The following is an 18565-nucleotide window of genomic DNA, read 5'->3' as shown; positions in this document are numbered from 1 at the left end:
GCAGACTATTGCATTTCGCTGCTTGCCTCAGTGCCAATACTATACACTGCCTCTCATCCGGAATAGTCTCTATTTTTCTCATGCTATTCCTTTTATATTTTTTTTGGTAAACATATGTAGAAACATACGACTTCAACTTTAAACCATATGAATACGCTCATTATTGATAATAGCACCAAAATAATGATATTTTTTTCCACATCACGTCCCTCTTGCCTACCCGCACTATTTGTTCTAACTGATGTGCCGTAGTTTGGAGGTCGTGGTGGGGATTAAAGATGGCGGCCACCTTGAGAAGATGTTGTGGTGTGTAAATTTTCGATTTATATTTCCAAAAACATGGTTTGTTGATGATTGTAACTGTGGTTATCATCAAATCGAATATTTTTTTTAAATTTATACTGACGTATAACATTCTTCGGGGGGGCAGAGCTATGAAATCATTTGTGATTGTAATTTACTGTAGGCTGTAGGTTCTTACATGTTTTGCATTTCCTGATTAAGATCACTAGAATAATGCACTTGCAGACTCATTTGGAGTATGTCATTTTTATGTTACATACCAGTTCAGTCATGTTTGTATGTACATGTTACTACTGTTTTGACACGGAATTGCGAAGCCGGTCAAAGAAATTATAGCGGCTTACTATAAGTAAGTTTATAAGTGAACATTGCGTTATTTAGGGTGAAATGTGTACAACCTACACAATAAAATTATGTCTATAGCCACGATTTAGGACCCCTTTAATTATAAATGCATTTTGATAGCTGAGATTGGGCAGCCCATTGAATATTAGAAGAGGTGCCACCTCTTTATACTGCACTGGTTTCTGAAAAAAAAATATACATGATTTAAAAACCAGTGGAGTAATGGCTGTATTTAGAAGAATATAATAGATGCAGGGTTATGAAGTCCTCCAATTATTGTGAACATTAGCTTTGCAAGAAAAATGAGTGCAACGAGACTTGTTTGACAAGATTTTCCTTATGTACAACTGTTTTTTTTTATTATTTTGAAGCAAAGATTAAGACTTGTCTGGGTTAATTATACTTTAAGTACGGTTTTTATTATGCTGCTATCATCTAAGTTAATAGCATTCCTTGGTCACTGGATGCAGTGATTCTAATATATGTCCTTGTACACAGGTTTGCTGAGGCCCCTGGTTCCACTTGTAGCTCAGGGCTGTGCTCGGGGGGCACCTGGCCTGGCTGCACAGATGTCCAGCAAGTTCTCAACTCTCCACCTGAGTCGCCCCCTCCCAAGACCCACACTCAGCTCCTCTGTCTGGGTCTCAGGAGTTGGCCAGAATCATATCCTGCCTTTACATGGCATTATCCAGAGGTAAGTAGGGATATGTGTGGGGGGGTATCCCAGCTCAGTTATCTGTTTCTCTCGGACAAACATGTTTTGACATGAGTTGCAGTTCTGATCACTCCTTCGATGCTGTTGTTTGATGAAGAGTGCCAAAAGCTAGATCAATATACCATATTTCTGCAGTTTCATTAGCTATAGAAGATAGGACTCACAGTCTTTTCCCATTCGCCTCTGTCCTGTCCCAAAGGGAGTAGATATTTGAGCAATAAGAAAGTATTTCATTTTTTAAAAGCATGTTAGTGCCTGTTTTTTACAGCAAATATATTTTCCGTGCTGATGAGACTTCTGGTAAATCCTTAAGCATACAAGCAAGAAATGTCTATGCCAGGACGTACATCAGCAAGAAAAGGATCTCAGCATTACTGTGCGCACATCTGATGGCTGATGTGCGCACATGCTGATTTACATCTATAGGTGTCGGCAAGTCATGGTGACCAAGGGTCCTCAAAGATCAATTGAATGTGCTTTCAGTAGTCTATTACCATTCCAAAAAAGCTTGGCTTATTTCTAATATATTTTTTTCAGCAAATGTTTTTTTTAAGCTTGAGATATCTCGTCGGTAATTTAATGGAGAGCTGGCAACACCAGACACTCCCTTTCCCCAGGAATAGTCTGGAAAAGCAAGGGTGTGCTGTACTGCGACACGATACCATGTATATAAGCAATACAGTGCACTAATATATTAAAGCACAGTGCAGGTATGTATTTACATATTCAGAAAGCATATATACTGATGGAAAAAAGAAACAACATTTTCTGGAATGAGAATACTATAGGTATAGCTTATGTAGCTCTGTTCTCCTCCACACTGAGAACTGATGTGTGGTGAGCGTTCTGGCGCACTATGGCTGCAGTTGGATCAATGCTGCACATTGGTGGTGGTGGAGGGGAGTCCCCTTTACCTGTAAAGCGCTTTGGGTGGAGTGTCCAGAAAATGCTATATGAGTGTAAGGATTATTATTATTATTGTTGTTTTTGTTGTTAACACCCAAGTAACTCAAACAGATGAAACAAGTAAACCAGAGTTTTTTTTTGTCTGGGAATAGGATTTTATGAGTTCTTATTAATTGTTATTATTATGTACTTTCACAAAAAGTTGTCAATTTGTTTTAAGCCCTCTTGCCAGCAATACAGCTTGTGCAGTGAGGCATTGCAACTTGCCAATTGCACGAAAGCTCATTGGGTGCACTTTTACCCAAAGAGGTCCAGGTGGAACAATGCCTGATCAGGACACCTTTAAAAAGGCCTTAATTGAAAGCTTAGGTCACTGCAAGAAAAAAGCCACACTTAAGTCAGTTTTCTGTGCATTCAATAATGCCTTGAATGTGACCAGAAGCAAGGAAGAGGGCCATTGGCATGCTGCAGGCAGCCATGTCATGTGCCAGCGTTGCCAGACACTATGGAGTAAGCCGCTCCACTGTGCCCCGACTGCAGTGAAGGTTTCAACAGACCGATAGGACAGGTGACCATCCAAACTCCGGTCGCCCTGGAGTGACCACACCAGAGCAGGTCCATCTGAGAGATTGTTTCAGATCTGCCACCCGTACTGCTGCTGAAACTGCCGGCAGACACAATGCCCGCATCAGTGACAGGACAGTGAGGCTCCATGCTGCTGGCCTTAGAGCAAGGCGACCTGTCAGAGGCCCTCTGCTCACACCTTCTAGACCTCACACCCGACTGGCTTGGGCCAGACAGAGGCTGCGATGGACTCATCAACAGTGGCATCAGGTCCTCTTCACGGATGAGTCACTCTTCAGCCTGTTCCACGCAGACGGGAGGGCCAGAGTGTGGAGGAGGAGGTGTTGCGTTTCTTTTTTCCATCAGTATATATTTTTCTCATATGATAAGTCTGTTCTGGAGCCAAAAAAATCGAATTTGTGATTTAACAGACATTCAGCAATAATGGACACCCCCTTCTTGTCCATTAAACTGATGGTTTGTTGTACTTTGGGAGAAATGTGTGTGAGCCAGTGTTTTTGTTTTTTTTGTGTGACAGAATCACACCCCTGCTACCTGGCCTCACCCACCAGCCAGCTAGGAGCCTGACATATGTTAGCCTGAGGAAGGGGAAGAGGAAGTCAGTGAAGGCTGTGGTCAAGAGGTTCCTGCGGCTTCACTGTGGACTGTGGTTAAGACGGAAGGTAATGACAGCCTTGTGTTTGTTTATTCAGTGCTCACTTGCAAGTGAATGAAGTCTGGTAGCTTTCAGAGCACAACACTGAGTAAAACTCAAATGAAGTGAAACGTTTACCAGAAGCAAACTGTGGAAAATGCAGCTGCAAACATGCCTTCCCAAATGCAGAGCGACAGCATATGTAGTGGTATAGTCATTCCAGAACCATCCGGGAGAGAACGTGGGGATCCCTGAGGTGTGTTCTGTCTGTATTTGTTAAAGTGATCCAGGCTCTTTGCTGTCGAATGGCGGCTGACTCTGTATTCTCTTGTGTCCAGGCCGGATACAAGAAGAAGCTGTGGAAGAAAAAGCCGGCCAGAAAGCGCAGGTTAAGGCAGCACGTGTTTTGTAACCGCACCCAGTCCAAACTCCTGGACAAAATGACCACGTCTTTCTGGAAAAGAAGAAACTGGTACGCCAATGACCCCTACCAGAAATATCATGATCGCACCAACCTCAAAGTGTAGGAAACTGCAGCTGCTGCTGTGTATGTAACAAGAAAGACTGTCCACTATCGTTGTCAAGTCAAATCAAACTTAGAGGAGAGTTGAAAAGCCAAAGTAAAAGTCATTTTGTTTCATTTCAAACTCTCTACCTGAAAAACTCATCTATTCACCTTTACCTTTGAAGGTCAGTGTTCAGCAGTATGCTGCCTCCCTGCCTGTATAATCATTTATAAGCAGGAGGATTTTGTGGCTGTCTACTGAAATTGTGTCAGATTAAAATTCAGGTTCTCTGAGGTGTGGAATTCCATTTTCAGTGTGGAAATTACTCAATTAAATTTAATTTCTGGTTGCATATATTCTAAATTTCCCCAGTAGAAAAATAAACAACATAAGTAAAAATGTGCAGTATAATTGCGTACGGAAAATGGCAGACTGAAGATATTCTATTACGGTTTCATTTGAAAGCCCATTCATTAATTTATATCATAAAAGGAATGGCAATGCTGTGATTTTATTGTTGCATATGTCTGGTATGCTCTATTATTTGTATTCTTAAAATGTTTATTGATTTCATATTCATATTAAAAGAAAGCACCCAGTTCCAACAGATGAGTTTTGTTTGCATAGCTGGAGTTTCTCATCACCCCTGTTCACTAAGCATCACTTTGCGTGAATATTAACCTTATATTCGCTTTTCTTTTTCTGAAAGTGTTATCTAATTTCATGGTCACTCTATATATTAATCTTGAATTCACTCCGTAATGTAAGTTATCCTTATCTGATCAAAATAATTTCTGAAAAAGAACATCTTCAAAAATCAGACAAAGAGCCTGAGATATTCATGTCTTAGTCCTATACATTTCAGTCAGCGTTTGTGATTTTGGGGCTATTATTTCAAATGGTTACTAATACTATGAGATGCTACATTTTAGTATTTATCTCAAGTCAGTCTTTGCACCAGACTGACTTGAGTATGAAAACCACTAACACTTCATCAGTTGTTACGTTCAGTTTTTAATTTAATGGCTGTGGTTGATTCAGACAGTATACAGATGGAAACATGTGAAACACATAAAAGCACTTTGTGAAATCCATTCCAGAACAGTTCATCCATCCTTTTCAGTTTACAGATGCTGTATTTCTTATTTTATTTATGTGAAACTGGAGAAAAGTCAAGATACAGTACATGTAAAGTTCAGGTATGATTCTGGCCTGCCAGACAAAGGAGAAATCTGGTGCAAAGCAGAAATGGATCAAAGCCAGAAAGAAAAGATAAACAAAATACAATCAGAAATCAATACTTTCACTGCTTCAAAAAGAAGGTAAAATCTTCGGTCTCAACTTACCTATCAGATTTAAAAATAGAAACCTTAAGACAATTGTCAAGATGTACTTTTAAAGAATACAATGTTCCTAACTACAATCCATGATAATACAGTTTTTAAAATCAAAGATCTGCCTAAGAAGAAAATCATGCTTTCTATGCAAAAATCAACAGAATTTACAAATAACTGATACACATATATTAGAAAACACTAGCTAAATTCATACAACATTGCCATGCTATTGAATGCACTAGTGAGTGAGGCTTCATTGTGTTTATTGACATTGTATGGCTTCGTGAATTCAGTTCTACCAAAATACATCTACTGTTTCTTTTGTTTTAAAGATAGCTTTTAATGTTTGATGACATTTTTTTGCCGGGTGTTTAGATGGTTCTATTTAAAGTACAACAACATAACCTACTGGTCTGTATGAATGGTGCAGCTTTCTAAATGCAGCAACAACACAAAACCTGAAAAAAAATTACAAAACCAGTTTACGCAGTACACGGTTTAATTTCAATATGTACATCATATCACAAGCAGTGAACACGAAAATGTGTGTTTCGCTTGTCTATAAAAATTCACTAAATTGCTCAACTAAAAGCATTCTTCAGGGAGACAGTGAGCAACTAACACAGTGTTCATATTTTCACTTGATCTTTATTTCTACGTTCAAGAGAGAAGGCAATTCAATCCCACTTTTACTCCAAACAGTGAAACGATACTACATCTACACCAACTAAGCTTCACGAGAGCGCTACTTAACCTATGTTTTAAATCTATAATTACAAAATGACAGGTAGGCCGACTTTCATTTTCCTCTCAGTCGGCCTTGGTGAGGTTTCTAAAGTGAAGCACAAGCCTGAGCGTTAACCATTCTGATGAGCTTTGCTCCCACGTGGACTCACTTCCCTTGTCCTTGTGTGTGAATTCACAGCTTTTGACATGGGTCCGGGGCCTGTAAACTAGAGTCTGAGCTAACATGTACTGTAACTTGCTGTGACTTGTGAGACATAACCTGTTTAGGATGGTTATTTACATGGTGGAATTTTTGGTAGAGGGGCTTGTTATCTGCAGGTGTCACCTGGAGAGCAGTAAAGTTTTCCTATCTCTGCAGCTCTGCCAGCACTACTAAACCAGGATTGTGAAGTCCACAACAACCAAAATAGTTATTCTTTACAGCTGTTGCTCTGTATCCACATCAAGTAGCTGGAATCCCAATATACTTTTGCTGCATTTTGGCTTTGCCTCTGCAAACATTTAGGATGCTGCACAAATGACAATATTCTCAAGAAAAACAACTGCTCAAGAAGAAGGGAACTCATTATGGGCCCACACTAGTCTATTCCAGAGGCACAATGCATAGGACTCCACAAGAATTTGCTGAGATGACTTCCCCTTATTTAGGATACTGAGTATTCAATGGAACTGGTTCAGATGCTTGGTATAATGTCCTTAAAACAAACACTTAAGAGGAAATATAACTTAAGCTGTTTTATGCAAGTGATAAGATAAGATCACTTTATTGGCCATATACAATTTCTTAGGAATTAGGAATTAGAAATTTGTTTTTTCACATACCCCAGCATGTTCTCCATGAGACACACAGACAGGGAGAGAAGTTTGGGGTCAGAGCGCGGGGTCAGCCATTTATACAGCGCCCCTGGAGCAGTTGAGGTTAAGGGCCTTACTCAGGGATTCCTCTGCCAGCCATGGGATTTGAACCAGCAACCTTCCAGCCACAGGCGCAGATCCTTAGCCACAGAGCCAATGCCCCACGCCAGGGACCACAGGGCTTAGCTACTGTCACCTTCCTATTTTGAAGTAGCAAAGTTACAGTCCAGTAAATAAGGAGCAGTTTACATTAATGTCCTCCTACAGCATTTGTTAGGAATTGTAAGGAAGGTTACAGACAAGAGGGGGCTATTTGGCCTATGATAGATTGTAGTAACATGATCCAAGGATCTCATCTACCCATTTCTTGAAGGAAGGTAGAGTATCAGCTTCAACAACATGGCTGGGCAACTTGTTCCATATCCCTAAGTTTTGTGGATCAGTATAACTTTTATGCATTAAAAATTATAGTTTATAGGACTTAGTTCATAGAGACCATGATCAGCAGTAATCTTGGCTAACCAACGTGCGTGTTAATTTAATGAGTCCACGACTAGTGCCGATCACAAAGACCAGTGACCTTGACCAGTTCATAAAATTTGCCATTTTCTTGACGTTTCTTGCCAATTAATAAAACAATGAGCTATGGATTTACCTGTTAATCGCATAAGGTATCAAATGAAATAGTCACTACAACTGATTTTACAAACAGGACTCTAACATTTTTACAACACAGATTGTTTTGCTTTGAGATGTAAAGTGTGCAGCAGGACCTAACATAGATCTTTTCTTTAAAAACAAAGTGCAGAACACAGAAGGGATGTGTAGCATGGCAGATACATAGGAGGGCCCCGGATTCTACAAATCGTAGAGAAATCTTACTGTTTAAGGGAGAATCAGCTCTGTTTCCCCTTATCCTCTGTGCAGTACATGTTGCGCTAGTGTACATGCACTCGAAGGACACCTCAGCTCCACATAGGTGATTACTAGGAAGCACAGAATGGACACACATTAGCATTGCACAGACCTGGCTCTCCAGCTGTCCCAGCAGTAGCAGCCTCAACAATGTAATGCTAATGTGTAACCTGTGTAATGAAGGTGGAATTTTTGCTAGAACAGTCGTAGTTTTCAAAACAAGCACAACACTACATAGAATGCTACAATACCTTTCAGAAACAATGAAAAACAATGTTAAATCCAGACATGTTAATAAACCTTAAGACGAGGAAACAATATAAAAATTAAGATCTTACCGCCTCCTAATAAACCAAACAATTTCTATCTCTGTTCCTTTTTTTATGTTAACAAACTAGGAGTCACCTTCACTCTTCTACATGATTTGGAGCTCTATTTTGACAGTTTGACGCAATAGACAATGCACATGTGTCTCAACAGGCACACTGAGCAGATGGAAGTCAATAAGACAGCTCACATGTGAAGCATCACTACATCTTGTGGATGATGTTTCATTTCTTCATAGTTCAGAAATGGAGTTGAGACCCAGACAGACCTAAGGAGCTTTGTTACCTGGACAGAAGCCATACATACCGTCTACATTTAGTTGTCATTGAGACCTATAGGAAAGAATTGGAGGATCAGCAGAGGGGTTTAGAACACTCTTGAGAAGGATAGCTGAACATGGCCTGTACTTCAGTGTGCAGCACAGTTTTTGCTGCTCGGTGAGCTCAGCCAGCTCAGCTCAATTAAAAAAAACAACTATCTGCCACAGCAAATCAAAATCTGTAAAATATAAACAGATAAATAAAGCTCAAAAGCTCACATCAAGAGACACAGACATTTACAATCAAAAGGGTAGATACATAGGCTTTCCTTTCGCTCTTAGCACATGTTATAGACTAGCCAAGCCTGCACAGTGAAGCCTGGATAACATTTCGGATAAAATGCTGCGTTGCTCGGTTTCTTACTATTTTTACATTTGTTTTTCTGCTGAACTATATCTTTCCATTCACATATTTTTTCAGCTTTGCATGAACAATGTACATTTAACTCTGCTGTCAATATAAGGCTCACATTCTACATTATATTCTTTTTATCTGATCAAACCTTGAGTTTTTCTGAAGCGAGACAGTACGAAATTGCAGACGCATGTCATATCCTAACACAGGTATACTGCTAGTCTAAATCGTCCTAGTCCAAGTCATGCTTGACAGCAGCCCAGTGTATACTGTATATACAATTACCTCACCACAAGCACAGCACACACAGCACAAGCAAAGGTAGATGCATTTATCTTTGAAATGACATAAACCTTTACTGCTGTAGAATTTTCTAATCACTTGAAGGAAGACTTGATAAAATAGCATTTCTAGACTTATTTCTACCTTATTCAGGTCTTTCACATTGCTATTGAATGCTACATTGCACATATTTCCTTATTAGTGAAATGCTTCCTTTCAATTTAAAAATGTTCAATTATGTTATGCATAACTACTAAATATTGATTGGGGGCATATTCATTTCAGGTAAGACAGAACTAGTACTTACATTTCTTTCATATTGCCTATAAATATTTTGTAGTTGTGCAATTTTGTCACAATATTTTAAAATGCAGCCTGTTTTTTAAAGGACGGATTGTTTCCTACAGTTCCCATGGGAAAGTGACTTAAAATACGTTACATTCCCATGGGTTTCTGTGAGTCGAAGCTAGAGGCCACTGAAAAACAAGAGTTTTTGAAGAGTCAAGGTTGCGATTAATTTCAAGCATAGGGTTTGCTGCGCTCTACATGTCCAGTGGTAACCAAACTTCACCGTCTCACTATACATGAAACCCGTTTAAAGTCACTGACAGCATTCAGTAATGGGAGACGCAGCTGTAATAAAGGTATGCTCTATCATTATCATCTTTATCATAATCATATCTGATGATCTGTGGTGCTTTGGTGTTTTTCTGTATAGCTAGAAATGATTTACATGATTCAGTGAAGGTGTAATTATTGTCTTTTACCACACCTAGCAGCTCAATTTCACTACTGTCACTCAATAGTCCTTCAATGATCACACTAGCTTCCTGATTACACACTAAATCGATTTAAAGTGCTTTTTTAAAACAATCAGATTTCTGCTGAAGGACCCATTAAAGCAAGTGACATTTCGTACAGAATGTGGTGCCGATTTTGATTTTTTTTTTAATTAAGCTTTTTTTTTATTAACAGCTTGCAGTTACTAACCACTGTAGCAAGATTTTGGCGTAGTCAGATAGGTTTTCACAGGCATTTTACCTTTTTACAGCTCCAACAGATGCTCCAAAAGCCAGCTCTTTAATAAAGTCTTATTTTATGTGGATTACTAAAGTGTAGCATTACTAGGAAAACTGAGCTAAAAGGAAATGGAAATGTACCCAATATAACATTTTACTCTAAAACCTATACATCATTCTGTCTGACCTACATCAACTCTTAATGTCAGCTGCTGTAGTCCTGCACCACTGCCCATCCTGATTCCACTTCATCCTCCGGGGGTGCTGTAAATGCAGGCCACCCAGAATTCCCTTTCAACGGTTCGGCTGCAGGAAAGACCGAGGCCCTAGGAGGCCCTGTCTCCCCCGTCACCTCTCTCACCGTTGCCTAAGACACAATTACCCAACCAAAGAGCAGGCATCACAGCAGGTACGTCAAGTGTATACAGTATGTGTGTGTGTGGAAGATTGTTTCCAGGAAACGAGGCCTGACGAACGTGGAGAGGGATGTACACAGTGGCGTAGGACATCAGTACTTCGAAAACAAAATCGAAGACCGGCACCCTCAGAACCCTCTAACAAGAAAAACACACAAAAAAAAACAGAAAATAACTCGAACGCACAGACACAGAAACCCGATAAAGGGAGAGATGTCTTGTCAACTCTGCTGCAGGCTGTCGTTGATATCCCAGCTGCCTGGTCTTCAGTGGCTCTGCTCCTTCTTGAGTGTGGCTGCTTTGTGTGTGGGTGGGTGTTTTAGCATGGCTTCCCCTTCTTTCTTCGTCTGTTCTCTCCAGTTAAGGCAGCTAAGCGAACTGAGGATGTCTTAATCGGCAGCGTCCCATGGCCTCGTGCTGTCACATGGTATCACTGTGTGAAGACGAGGTACTCTTTGTTCTGGGATGGGGCCTCGGAGCTCTAGGAGGAGGCTGAGGGAAAGGCAGGCAGAGAAGGACACTGTTAAACTCTGAAGAGGCTACGTTCTACACCCAGAAACTCCCACATACTGTACTGTACGTCAAGGAAGGGGGAGTTACTTCTTCCCAAAGATCCAGCAGAAAAAGTATTACAGATACACATTTTTCCTATGTTGTGCAGGGCCTGGGAAGTAACAATGATCACCACATCTAAATTGCTCCAATACAAGACAGTTAACTGGAAATGTATTTGGAGAGCATGGTGTTGTTTCGCAGTGATGTGGCACCTCAGTAACAGTGAGAGGAGCACAGGCTCTCCAAACCAGTAAGCATCCCGGAAAAGCATTCGTGCACTTCCACACTTTGGTCAGCAGAGAGAAACAAGGCTCTTTCTGCGCATTCGACAAAGCATATCCCATTCCATTTTTTCAAGTTCCATTTTTTTTACCTTTCCAGTTCATTTTAGAACTTCACATATATTTTTTAATAGACAGGTATTTCTGATTTTAAAAATAATTTCATTTAAACTCATGGAGAATTTAATGTCAGAGGCACAGGAAATCAGATGTGATCAGAAAACCCTCAACTGCACATTCAACACAGCTCTCAAATAAATGCGTTAGCATCGCCATGCTGGCCACCAAATCAACCCACACTCAGATATGGGATTACAGAAAGCAGATTCAGTTGCTACCATTTCTTTTACTGTTCGTCTGCTTTCCAGGTATGTGGCATAAAGAATGTCAACCCAGGCATTTCACATTTGTATCTTATAATCCCCCTCAAAATGCCCATATTTCAAATGGGTGAATGCAGTACAGCTAACTGGTGTTTTCCCTCCTGTACATTAATTTGTGGAGCAGAAATACAGGTATAATTTTCAGTATTTTTTAAATGTAAGATTGTTTACAAGTACCTCTGCTCTGGAGTTTGCTGGGTAACAAACTCCTTTATTTCTCAAATGCAATACATCGTTATGTTAAATTCACTGAGGTGACCAACAAACCAAAGCTTAGTGTCAGAGCCAGGCTTGATTAAGAGAGACTGAGCAGACCGAAGCAGTCGATTAGTCAGTACAATCAGGCTTCCGTTAAGGAACCATCAAGCTGCCAACAGAAGTACCTCGGGAGCCCTCCTCTTTACTGTCCTGGGCTTAGCTCTGATTTCCAATACATCCTCACCCTCCTGCTCCACCTCAGAGGGCGCGAGCTGCTGTTCCTTTGAGTCGCACTGCTCCGAGCTCAAGACCTCATACTCAGTAATGTCAATCTCATCACCTGAGTCCCCAGTGTCACATGCTACACATTGAAGAAAGGAAGAGCAAAAATCATACAGCGCCAGTTTCACAAAGTCTTTCGGCTGGAACCTGTCTCAGCCTAGCCTAGCGCATATTAGGTTAATGATGAATGTTAATTCAGGACTGGGAAAGCAGTATTTGGTGTGTTGGGTACAAAACAACACAGCGCTGAGCAGTTATTTCGTTATATGGCCAGCAGGTGTCACTCCTGCCCTCAAACAAAGCACTGCCCTCATTATTCCCCAGAGCGGAGGAGGTGCTGATCAAGACCAGAGCTATTCACATCTTAAATCCCATTGCAAGCACAGGCAGGACACTCAAAGGCTGCATACTTACAAGACATTCACAATGTGAAAAACTACACACTTAATTGCGCTCATTTTGAGTGTCAATTATTTTATTTTTAAAAAACTGTATTTTCAATAACGGTTTGATATGGCAGGGATTTATACTTCTTCATAGGTAAGGTTACAGTGGTCTTACAAGTTGTCCATGTCCATGTTGTTTCTTTAGGCAATACACAAATATCTATAGAGTACCTCTGTAGAGACTGTACTTGATCTTAGCCAAAAGGCCATGGCATACAGTCTATTTAAGTGGGTTATTTACTTCGATTTACCACTAGTGTTTTTGACTATTATAACAACTTTGACAGTTAATACAGGTTTGGGCGGGAATAAATCAAGTTTGTAATTTAGAGACATTTAACTTATATTGATGAAAAAAGTTTTAGAAATTGATGTAATTGACTCATTGTCAGGTACTTCTTGTCATTCATGCCACTAGCACCTGTCTACACCCCAGCCAAGCCCAAAGGCTACTTTTCTTACTACAAAAATGATTTATTCTGATTAATTATTAGTTAACAGTTCACAAAATGGTTAAAGTAAAAGACTGTCACAGAATGGTATCTACATAAAGAATGAAAAACAAGAAATGAAAGGAGTATAAATGATGTAGTTACTCTAAATATTTTCCACAGCAGTTATTGATAACCCCAGACTGGGATTAGTCGGTTGTCACCAGTGAGGTTTGTAGGCTAGCAGTGAGCGAGTCTGCAAGCGGGGAGCTCTGCTCCTTGCGTTAAACAAGGAATCGCTCCCCCTTGTGGCCATAGTGGCTCATTGCATGTTCTCTAGCAGTCCTACTCAACCCACAACGGCACTAGATCATCCTTAGGCTTTGTTTACTTACAACATATCCGATAAATTACAAGTAACACCCTTTAAAATGAATGATGTCAATAATTCTACAAATTTAAATTTTTAATTAGGGATAGTTTAAACACTAATTCAGTAACTTGGCCTTTAACTTTGGCCTTTTTGTTCACAAAGAAAAATATCTTGTACCCATAGTTTCTTTTGACTTTCTGTTGTCTGGTGTCTCATTTATTCTTTAAATGTAAGTAAATTAGCTTGATGTGTTTACCTGTGTTTCAGCCCACTCCACATTGTTCCAGCCAAACAACAGCACTCTTTATAAACAAGATCCTGAGACACTGGTCAGTAACATGCAGGAACGCAAACAAAACACAAGCACAAAATCACTCAACTATCATCACCAAGGAAGAACAGGATTCTTAGGGGACAGATGGCCATTGGACATTTACTTACAAATGTCACTTTTTTAACTTAAAAGTAAAACAGAATATTTAAAGGCAAGCACGTAATGACACACACTGAATTTCAACTCATGTAAATTGGAATCAAATTCCCTGCCACAAAACTTTAAATGAGCAACTGTGCATCCATATCATTTGGAAAATACAAGAAAAAATAGATGAGAGATAATAAATAAATTAACGAGAAGAAAAATGGATGGGACTAGATTCCATGAGGAGCAAGTAAACTACTGCCCACACATCCTGTCCCAGAATCCCTAGAAAGGGAAGTGAAGAGCTGTTTATTTATTGAGCGCCTGGGATTGTGTGCTCAGATCTTGCACTCGTTGAGATTCTGAGGTGTGTAATCAGGAATAGTGTTTGATTTTTTTTAAGTATTCAGTCCGAAAACTAACTTTATTTATAAATTATATTCCTAATACTGAAAGGCCTCTTAGAAGCTGAGGTGTCACTGTAGAAGTCCTAGAAATAAAGAAACAGAATCCCTGATTTCTCCCCCAAACAGTACATACAGTATGGTGGCAGAAAACAGCTTCAAACACGGCATACTCCAGCAGTTAGTCAGGGCTTACCATGGGCATTATCACCAGGAGTGATAATTCTATATTTCACAGCTCTCCTAGCGATACAGTGTTATTAGTAATGACTGGTAATGTTAAATAGATCTGTATTTGTTTGCCATGATGAGTTTTGAAATGAGATTGCAGGGAAGACGTCTGCTATATTAACTGCAAGCTGTCACAACATTCACACACTCTTGTAACACTTACGCAGTTGGCCCAGGTGATTTCCACAGAGCATGGGAAGGAAATACAAGCAATTAGGAAAATGTCACACAGTGATTTATCTCTTGCATATTAAGACTGCACGGGCCTTTTTTTTTAATCACAAGAGCTTTATGTCATTTCTTTTGTTTCAATTTCTCAACTCCATTAAAGAAGCGTTACTGCAGATTTGTAACCAAAACTTAAAGGGCTTTTTCACTGAAAATCTCCAGAAATAAAAACCAGCTTTTAAAGTCCACTGGGAAGGACACAGCTGAGAGTAGAAAACACTGCAAACAGGAAAAGTGATGGTCGGGAGGAGAGGCCTCAGGAAAACAATGAGATGGAAAATTTAATAAGAGAACAATACCTGTGACCAGAACAGGATGACACTTACATTTTACTATAAAGCAAGGGCGACAAATCTATTGCCCTGCATGTGCATCACTGTTGGAGGCTGAGAAAGCATCCTGCAACAACCACGCTTATCTTATCTCACACAGCTGCGATGCAGCAGCTATAATAAGCACAGCTATTATAGCTCCAAACTAGTCAAACAAGTCCAAGCCAGACAAAAACAAGCCACACAGCACCCTGGACACTGTCTTTTAAGAAATTAACACTCCCATAGCAAATAGTGTAAGAGATATTTTGAAATCCTTTTTTATTTACGTGACGATTAATGAAATTCAATCCAGTGTTGGGGTACTTTCTATGTCTTTAATGGACCGCTCTCTTTTGTGACCATTATGAAGCAGTTTTTCACCTTTAAAAAAAACACGCACACAAAAACTTCATGCCTGCACCTCAAGTCCTGTCTCAGGTTTCCAGAACATAGAATCTACAAAAGATGGAGATTCCCTAAAGAAAAGCCGGAGAAAGACTGGCATAGGGTTCTTGTGAAACAGGACAGCACTGGTATGACACAGCAAGTACAACAGAATCTACTGTATCTTACAAAACTAGGATTAGAAGACCTAAAAATGTGTCAGTGCCAGTTTTGGGATTCGACTGAGAGAAGATCCTGACAATTGCCATTTCCCCAGTTTGCTTTTATCGAAGGATCTCTGTATTTTGAATGTTTCCAATCCAAGCAGTTGCGCATCTCAGGAAATATTTTCAAGGAAACGTCAACTGCATGCATCTGGAATTTTAGACTCTTGCTGACAATCCAGAGCTATCTCCTTAACCCGGCTACATCCGTCCTCTCCTGGAGGAAACTTGACCAGAAACATCTCCAGTCACTCATGCTGAAATGATGTCACCCTTCCCCTCTCCTTACACAGGGAAAGCCCAGTCACCCTGCAGGTGGTCTCCTGCTCTAAAGGAGGTCAGGAGCCAATCAAAGCCAACATGATTCTGTAGAGGGCTGATGGGCCAAAGAGAAATCAGTTCTCTAATTCACACCAGTGCAGGCGGTCTGGATCCATGCAGGCAGTAAAGTTCTGTGTTATAGGACGGTTTGACCCTCCAAAGAAAACACTCATCATGAAAACTGTACCAGCCAGCTGGGTGAAACCTGACAGATGATGCAGTGTACAAATGCTTTGTTCGCATACCAAGTCAGACAACTGGAACTAATACAGTGACAATCAGTGAAACAATTTGTGAAAGTAATCCTGTAGACAAGCTTGGTGTGGTCCTGTTTTTCAATAATGCACAACATCCTCCAGATTCATCTTTTCGCCCCCCTTTCCCATAGTATATATAAACCACCTGTGGCACGCCAGACGTAATTAGGTTAGTAGTTACAGCTGACCTGCCACGAGTCGTAGTTTAGGCCTCTACTGTGTGTCAATGGTGAATTAGTTAAATAATGAGAGAACTGGAGGATGGCTGAAAGTCACATCCTCGCACGGTTTTAATCTAGAAGAGTTTGGTATTTAAAGGGATTCACGGTGTGAGCTGGTCGGATTATTTGAACAGGTGTACCTTTTGTATGTATATAAAAAAACTTCAAGTAGGGAGCTGCGCCAGCATGCATAGGCTGCAAAGGAACAGTAAAGGTTTATTCCATGCTGAAAAGAGAAGAGACACCTGATGAAGGCTCCACAGCCGAAACATTGTGTCTTTTCAGCATGGAATAAACCTTTTCCTGTGCCTATCAAAAACCTTTATTAAAATAAATGCTCATTGCTGAGTTTTCTCCTTTCCATTCTGGTTTGTCCATGTGCTCGGGCCTCACGAGCCCCCTGAGGAGAGGCAGGCCTGTCACACCAGCACCGGGCCTCCTGCCCACACTGCCCGTTCCACTCAGGTTTCACCCCCTGCTCAGTCTCCATGCAGCATTCAGCCAGCTCCGCTGTGTGGTTCACTCACCGGACACGGTGCTGCAGTGCGCACAGTGAACACAAGCTGGAAGAAGGGAGTTAGAAGGAAACTGTCACCCTGACTTGCTGACACAAACGGCTCTGTTTCTGTTCAGCCTCGGCTCAGTGTTTAAAACGGTCAATTCAGTTCAGGATCTACTGACTCATAGAGCAGCCTTGTTCCTAGCTATCTTAAATCCAAGGCCCTGATAAAACACCATCAACAACTGATAACAATACATTTGAACTATTACACACTAATGCGTTGCTTGATAAAGGTGCCTTTCACGTATGAAAATTCTGTGTGTCAGTATTTTTATGTTAATCAGACACACACTTTAGTAAACTGAATTCCCAGAACAGACCAAGAAGAGAGATACTAAAATGACTGCTGTACCTAACAATGTTAGTCTTCTTACAGTTATGGAATTAAAGATTACACTCTCACTGATACTCAAAATCCATAGATTTTTTTTAATCTTGGATTTTGTCACAAATAAAAGCTTAATAGACATTCAATAATATCATAAAAAAGCCTAAGCAGCCTGTACAGTAACTCAAGTTGGCATAGATGCTATAGTATTAAATACATAGTAGCCCATGAGATGTAGATGCACAATGAAATAATAATAAATTAAATAATATAATGGAATATACCGTATACTACTATTTGCATTGTGAATTAATGCAGATTAGATTAATGAATCTAAATGCATATCTATTGACTTAAGTTGCATGGTACAGAATTTTAGTTTTAAGATTTATGAAAATCCTTTCTTGCATCATACAAAATAAAACACTGGAGATATTTTATACAGACAAACTAAGCCCTAGAGTTTCTACCATATATGTGCTTATTACACCTCTCATAACCACTGTTAAGAGTCTATCCTCCGTTGAATATTATAATTCATCATACCCCTTGTAAAACATGAGGGTCACAACTTAACAAATAACACCATGAGTCTGGCAGCCAAGAACACTTCACTTTGATTTGTAAATATAAAAATACTTCTGAAAACACTAGACATAAATACAGATGGCAGATAAACTCTAAGCAATGGGCTTTTTGTTTTACAACATTGCAACATCCACCCATAACTCCAATGCCTTTTATGGACGAGATGATTAACAGTCACTTATGTCTGGAGAATACCGAGATGTCAAACTGGAACTGCAGTCGCAAATGTTTTTCCACTGCCTGCGAGCTGTGAGTTTCCTACAGATAAAGAATTTAAAGGCACTGCATTGTGAAGAGAATGGATTATTTTTAAAACCCTATATTAACTGCACATTAAACAGCTCAGCTCTTAGAAATAATTTACCAAAGACAAATACTAGATACCAAAAGACAATACTTTGTTGCTAAGCAGGCTTCATGTAAAAAATAACTACTATAAATAACAATTTGTTTTCCCAATCTCCTTTACTTTCAACTGGTTTGTGAAATAATGAGCAAAATTCTTTGTTTTGTCAAATTAAAACCTAAAGGTCTGCCTTTTTTATAATACTCTATTGCACTTAAGCA

At 39.9% G+C, this 18565-nt stretch overlaps 2 protein-coding genes across 5 annotated transcripts in view; one reads left to right on the top strand and one right to left on the bottom strand.

The window, feature by feature from the left end:
• The first annotated feature begins 259 nt into the window (after positions 1 to 259).
• Positions 260 to 4599, top strand: mrpl35 (mitochondrial ribosomal protein L35). The gene is made up of 4 exons (XM_088918366.1): positions 260 to 306; positions 1147 to 1342; positions 3372 to 3516; positions 3827 to 4599. Exons 1-4 carry the CDS (start codon positions 279 to 281, stop codon positions 4013 to 4015), a joined length of 558 nt encoding a protein of 185 aa, XP_088774492.1. The 5' UTR covers positions 260 to 278; the 3' UTR covers positions 4016 to 4599.
• A 393-nt stretch (positions 4600 to 4992) lies between these two features.
• reep1 (receptor accessory protein 1) overlaps positions 4993 to 18565 on the bottom strand; it is a 53759-nt gene continuing 40186 nt past the window's right edge. For 3 of the 4 annotated variants that reach the window (XM_088917234.1, XM_088917251.1, XM_088917258.1), the window contains 3 exons: positions 17048 to 17083; positions 12169 to 12344; positions 4993 to 11058 (listed from right to left, as the gene is read on the bottom strand). In XM_088917234.1, coding sequence (XP_088773360.1) covers positions 10987 to 11058; positions 12169 to 12344; positions 17048 to 17083 — 284 coding nt within the window. In that variant the 3' untranslated portion in view covers positions 4993 to 10986. The remainder of the gene's footprint in view (positions 11059 to 12168; positions 12345 to 17047; positions 17084 to 18565) is intronic. The other variant, XM_088917242.1, reaches the window with a different exon arrangement.

The sequence above is a fragment of the Atractosteus spatula genome, chromosome 1 (genome assembly GCF_055471065.1).
Source record: "Atractosteus spatula isolate fAtrSpa1 chromosome 1, fAtrSpa1.hap1, whole genome shotgun sequence".
NCBI lineage: Eukaryota > Metazoa > Chordata > Actinopteri > Semionotiformes > Lepisosteidae > Atractosteus > Atractosteus spatula.
Note: the sequence above shows the minus strand (reverse complement) of the source record. Positions and strands in the feature narration are given on the sequence as shown.